We start from the raw sequence: 6,189 nt of genomic DNA, 5'->3' as shown, positions 1-6,189 counted from the left end.
CAGACGAATTTACATAAAAAATATAATATAACTTGAATCGTATAGTTTTTTTATAAAAAGATATATATTAATAATCATTTAAACAGTGATTAATATATTTTTTTTATCTCTTTTATATTATATTATTTGAAAGTAGTAATGATAATAATAAAACATGAAAATATTTTAAATTTTATAGTAAAATTTGAAGTTGAAATCAAACAAGGGTTAGAATCAAAGTTCTTTAACTATTTATTTTCAACATTTTTTCTGAGTTTATATTCACAATTACAAATAAGTAAAAGAACAGAAAAAAGTTTAAGGTCAATCAACCTAGCACATAGTAAAATTTATTTTGCATATTAAAAATGTTTATTTTTCAATTTCAAACTATAGCTTCAATTAGTAATATAATACTTACGATAATTTATACCAAAAAGGCAAAGAATAATTGAATACCCCCCCATAAGTTGAATATATCTTATTACTTCTTTTAGCCGAGAACTAAGCTATATCTGGAATCTTTAATTTTTGCACACAAGTGTAAAAGATATAAAAATAAATAAATTCCTACAACAATCTTACCCTTTAACTAAAAATAAAATCCAAAAACTGACTTACAGGTCAATGTTATATACGTGTGTGTGTGTGTGTGTGTGTGTGTATATATATATATATTAAAAAAGGATAATTTGTAATTTCAGGAAGAAACTTGGGCATAGACGTAATCTCATTAATCAAATAAAAAACTTAATGACCATTACCAACCCACTAGTACAAGTCATTAATGGACAGCCTGTGTAGATATTTGGTAAGAATCTGGTGATGGATTCATCGGAGATCTCTGCAAAGCTCTATAAATAATGTCAACACACAATTTCAACAACATAAACATTTTTATTGTAAAATTAGTAAAAGATCAGCTCAGGTCTCAGGTTTGTGTCAACCTCTCTCCTTTCACTTCTAGTGGAATCCATTAGAAGGGAAACAAGAACAGGGAAGGAGGTTGCTCTTTCTACAAGACCCTAAACCCTAATATATCAAATACACAAGTCCATGTTTGGGTTCTAATTAGATTTTACTTACACCTACCTAATTGCAGTCACTTTCTCTTTACAAATGAACTAACTCAAAACTATGATTAAATACTTTCTTTTCCTCTTCCTAATATTTCATATTTCATATCCATACTTCATCCTCGCCTTCAGTATAAAACATACTATGGCATGCCATCCAGATTAAGTATATCATTCCTTTATTATCAACAGGAAATCTGAACTGACACATCTACCACTGCAAGGAGTGAACTCGCCGAAGAGCACGAGGTGGCCTTCGTTTCTCCTCAACTGGAATGAGGTTCTCCATTAGCTGCATTTTGTGCCAAATCAGGAGTTAGATCTGGGCATGCACTTACAAATTTGAGACAATATTTATTCAAGGGAAATGCCACACAAGTGGATTACTCATAAACATGCTACTCTATCAGGCTCACAAGAACCACCTAAACAGTTTTTGCAAACTAAAAAGGCAGTATCAACCAGTTTCCAGAGGATGCATGGAGCCATAGACAGCCAAAATTTTATCTAGAGCCACAAAACATCGATTTTCTTACCATATATCACTCAGCCAAGGATAGTGGACATAGGCACATTTAGTGGCAACAACAATTAATCACACTAGAGCAGGCCTTCACAAGGGTTTGAGCAAATCTTTTTTCCAGTTACTAAATCAGGAAAAGAGAAGACTTTGTCATTTGGTTATATGAACATGGCAATGCTTTGGTTTCAAATATCAAATGCAACGGACCAAAGCCAGGCTGAGTAAATGGCAAACCAACAACAATTTTTTTTTTCTTCCCATGCTAGTTTCTCCCACTACTACAACATCAATCAAGTTGAATAACCAGGTCATTCTCCCTGATACTGGAAGAAGTCCAAACACCACATCTGGCTTTAGGCAAAACTGACATGATAGAGTGGCAAGATTACATTTTAGTAAACATGGTGATGCATGTAATTATCGTGTTTGTTTGTTTACGGGTGTTTAGCTTATTTCTAGGAGGCTTGAAGTTTTATTGGTTTGACGATGTTTGGTGCCAGTAAAAAAGTACCCAAGCCTAGTTGTCATTTAGACTATTTTCATTATTATCAAACAAACATTGAGATATTGATTTAATTATTAAGATTCCAAATCTGTATTCTTTATTGGTTATTAATTTTTCAAAAAGTATTGTGTTCAATCTCTCTCTGTCCTACAGTACATGACAGCAAATATTGTGAACAAAGTCAAAATTGAAGCATAAGAAGCACAGAAATTGTGCACTATTTCCTTAGTGGAGAGAGTGGACTTTTGCTAAATAGATATAGTTTTGTGGGTGATCAATGTCAAGTATCCAATTTAGACAGCATTCAAATATTTTTATGCACTATGACCTATTATTTTAGTATATGTATTCTAAGACAATAAAGTTTCTTGCCTTGAAAACAAAAATAAATATTTTGTGAGCATCTCTTGCTGAGCTCTAATATTATCTGTTTTCCTCAACTTAAAACTTGAACTTAGTCTTCCAAATGATTCTTACCCACTAGGGTTGGCAACAGAAAGGAAACCATGTTGCCACCGAAATTTATGCGGTTTGAATGCCACACAAATCTTTTATTCAATACGAATAGAGAAAAAAAAAGGAATTCATGAGTTTCAAAGAAACCCCTTCAGATCCACCACACATCCAATTATTTCACCTGCAAAGCTAACAGAATAATTTTCAGCTAAGATAGATTGAAAAATCCATTGGTTTTTGCATGGATCAACGAAAATGTTGATGGTCCACTGCGACTAAAACTGGTGGAAGATACATACTACTGTACGCATTAAACATACTGTAAACATCAGTAATTAGACAACAGATGCATGCATCAGCATATACATTCCCCGGCTTTATGACCTCAAAAATAAAGCTTGACCATGCCTCACCACCCTCACCATCACATCCATCATGCACAGTTTTTTTTTAAATAAAAAATTTAAGCGCATGCAAAAAATAATTTAAACACAAAGTTATGTGATGCCTCACAGCCCCTCTTTCACATCCTTCTTATCCACAGATACACTAACTTGCATTTGAAGGATACTCTCTCTCACATTGATTGACAAACACTCACATTCAAATCCTTAAGAAATCTCTGTTTTTCTGGAAAATCTGTCAGTCACTAATGTATGATTTAACCATATTTATTCACTGGAATAGGAATCTAGTAGAGCTTATGCATAACGTAATTAATAAAAACATCTAAATGAAATATAAAACACATAATTGACACGCTCCATGGTGAAAAGCAGCACACAGAATAACAAGACATACCTGCTTAAGCCTCTCCATTTTCTGTTCATCCTGCACTCACCATAGCAATATATCAGAAAGATCTGAACAAGTGACCATCGAAGTGCAACAAAAGAAACATATAGAATCACATGGAAGCATAAATATGAAACATGTTATAATTGATACAATCATCAACAGAAGGAAAGCCTTTGACATCAACATATTAACATGATAAAAGGACTTGGAACATGCTATGTGAGAAAGAAAGGAAGGAACTTTTGTTCAGCTCATACAGCAATTAAATCATTAGCATATTGCATTTACAAGCAAATGTAACTTAAGCTGTATATCAGAATACATTTTTTGAGAATACTGTCTATCAAAAACAAAAAGAAATAGTTGTAAATTTTGTATATGGGGTGCTCCCTTAGCACTTGTTTAAATTAATACAACTTCTTACTTTTATTTCAAAAAAAAAATACAAAAGGGATAGTTTCACTAAAAATTTTATACAGACAATTCAAACTTGCACGATCAAGACATCCAATTATCATATGGAAGTCATATGTACATTTATTTGATTCAATCCATTAGAGAGACTGAAATGCTACATGAGAAACTGGGCAAGTGCCAATACCGAAAAGATCTCTTGTTTCTTTTATGTTAGTTATCTCAGTAAGGTTTATTACAGAATTGGGAACTGCCAAGTGATAGTCCTAGCCTATGCAAATAAATCTTCAACTTCAGATTCCCTTTGTTCAATTTATCTTTCAGCTGTAACAGAACTTCAATATTTTTGAAAATCTGATCTATCATTTTGATTTCAATTTACTAAATTACTAGAATGGCAATGTGTAAAGAATCTCATATATCTGGCTTTACTATCTCCTACCAGCCAAAGCACAACAACTAAACATCACCACCAGATCAATAAAAATAACTAATTTATACAGGAAATAAATAAATAGAAGTATTTATTTCATTCTGTTGCCCGGAAGAAATCTAATTCTCAATCATAAAGAACCATACCTCTTCCCTCAACAGGCGCGCATTTTCTTCCTCCAATTGTGTCACTAGTGATTCCAGTTCAACTGTGTAAGCCTGTAAGGACAAAGCAACATGGAAAACAAAAAGCCAAACATATTGATGGATTCCATAAAACTGAAAGATCTTAAATTTCAAATGATCAATGATGCAAGGAAACATAAAACAAAAATACTGATTCAGCTTTTCGTATTTTACAGAAACTTATGCCAGTACTTCCATTGCAACTGCAGTTAACCCAATCAAAGTGTCTTTTTCTCTGGTCCCTGCCATTAGCAGGAAAACAAAATAGTACTGGAAAACAAAGCCGAGCAACGGGAAACAAAATGTTGGAAGTTGAATAATTCAGTTTCTCCATTTCCTCTTACATCACTAAGCTTTATTGGCTAATTGTAACACATGCAAAAATGAAGCCTATCATAATTTCTTTTGCTACTAAGAAACTTCATCCAACTCTTCGTTACTGTCAAGAATTCGACTTTGTCCGCATCTATTTATCCAATGGATTCTAAATAAAGATTGTTCCAAAAAAATCCAAAAAAAGGAAGGGAGGAACACCGAACCTGCTTGCGTTCTCTGGAGCGAGCGGCAGATTCCCTGTTCTTGATCATTCGCCTCTGCTTCTGCTGTGTGGCCTTATCCAACGGAGGCTCTTCCACTGCCCTCCTCTTACCTCGGCCTCCTACTCCTCCGGCCGGGCCGACAACTCTCTGATGATCAACCACCGGTCCGCCACCATTTCCGAACCCCTGATACTGAGAGCCGTTGATTCCCGCGTCCACAGGAAAGCCCCCTGCATCTATTCCCACCTGAACCCCTCTGACATCCTCCTCCCTCACAGCCCCAGCTTTGGTCAAAAAGTCCTCCAAGGTCATCTCCTCCAGTGCCTGTGAATGGGCCCCACCCGCCGATCCCTCCCCTGCACGTCCCTGCCTCTGATCGCTACCCGCCACAATCTCTTTCCACACCTCGTCCACCGACTTGTTGGCCACCTCCTTGGGAAGAGAGAAACTTCCCTCGCGTGAGATGGACGCGCCAGGAAAAGGAGCGTGAGTTTCGGTGGTTGTTGGAGGCGGGGACGCGTAGATATTCTTCAAAAGATCATCCATGCTCATGGAGCCGAGGTTCTGGGACGACGAATCCCCCATGTTGACCGCCTGTTGTTGGTTCTGGAGATCGGCGAGGAGAGTAGACAGGGAAGAACACAGAGAAGGCTGACGTGGCAGATCAGGATTGGTTGGCGAAGTAGTCGACATCACTTTCGACGATGCCATCAAAACTCCACTCTCCAGTCACAAACTCACAACTTCGATTTATAAAATGAGAAACCTTCACTCCCAAAATTCTAGGGTTTACTGGTACAGTAAGCTTGGTCGCGGTTCATGAACAAAGCAGAAAAGGCATCAAAATTTTACTGTTGGATCATACACTTAACACGAGACTTTTGATAAAAATGGCGAGCGAGAGAGAGAGTGTGTGTGAAATCACTGGGGGTTATATGATTAATACGTTGGTCGCCAGCATACTCGCTTGGAGTATGAAAAGTTTTATACTCGCTATTCTTCAGGCCATGTGTCTTCTGGGGCTGTTTTCGTCTTTTCATTAAGCGCGTGCACTGCAACGCTCTGCATACTGCGTGGACTCAAAATTCAAAAAAGTGCTTGGGGGCAGTTTTCGTTGTCAGTGAAGCAATTCTCGCCTCCTTTGCGTGAGAGGGTAGTTAGTAGGAGTCTGTGAGTGGTTAAATGTAGTTTTCTTTTATTTGCAGGGAATTACCGGAGTGTGAGTGGTAAATAGAGTAATATTGTATTAGATTCTTGTCTGTTTAAATACATATTATGTAA

General features: G+C 36.4%; 1 protein-coding gene across 2 annotated transcripts; it reads right to left on the bottom strand.

Annotated features, from left to right (window-relative positions):
* Positions 1 to 856: 856 nt before the first annotated feature.
* Positions 857 to 5,861, bottom strand: LOC110823718 (bZIP transcription factor 12-like). Of its 2 annotated transcripts, XM_022054167.2 has the most exons (4): positions 4,909 to 5,853; positions 4,331 to 4,402; positions 3,341 to 3,370; positions 857 to 1,347 (listed from the first exon to the last, which is right to left on the bottom strand). In XM_022054167.2, the coding sequence occupies exons 1-4, from the start codon at positions 5,617 to 5,619 to the stop codon at positions 1,267 to 1,269; spliced, it is 894 nt and encodes a 297-aa protein (XP_021909859.2). In that variant the 5' UTR covers positions 5,620 to 5,853; the 3' UTR covers positions 857 to 1,266. The 2 variants fall into 2 exon arrangements, with proteins under 2 accessions (XP_021909859.2, XP_088070056.1); XM_088213930.1 differs by lacking the exons at positions 857 to 1,347; positions 3,341 to 3,370 and having other exon boundaries at positions 4,334 to 4,611; positions 4,909 to 5,861.
* Between the last annotated feature and the right edge of the window lie 328 nt (positions 5,862 to 6,189).

The sequence above is a fragment of the Carica papaya genome, chromosome 2 (assembly GCF_054855325.1).
Source record: "Carica papaya isolate Zhongbai chromosome 2, ASM5485532v1, whole genome shotgun sequence".
NCBI classification, from domain to species: Eukaryota; Viridiplantae; Streptophyta; class Magnoliopsida; order Brassicales; family Caricaceae; genus Carica; species Carica papaya.
The sequence above is the reverse complement of the archived record's forward strand: the minus strand, read 5'-3'. Positions and strand labels throughout refer to the sequence as shown.

Bases quoted from the DNA above. Each gene is read 5' to 3' on its own strand.
- LOC110823718 (XM_022054167.2), bottom strand. From the start codon at position 5,619: ATGGCATCGTCGAAAGTGATGTCGACTACTTCGCCAACCAATCCTGAT. The intron at 4,403-4,908 runs GTTCGGTGTTCC...TTGTCCTTACAG, and splicing joins GCTCCAGAGAACGCAAGCAG to GCTTACACAGTTGAACTGGA. The intron at 3,371-4,330 runs GTATGGTTCTTT...TGGTGAGTGCAG, and splicing joins CGCGCCTGTTGAGGGAAGAG to GATGAACAGAAAATGGAGAG.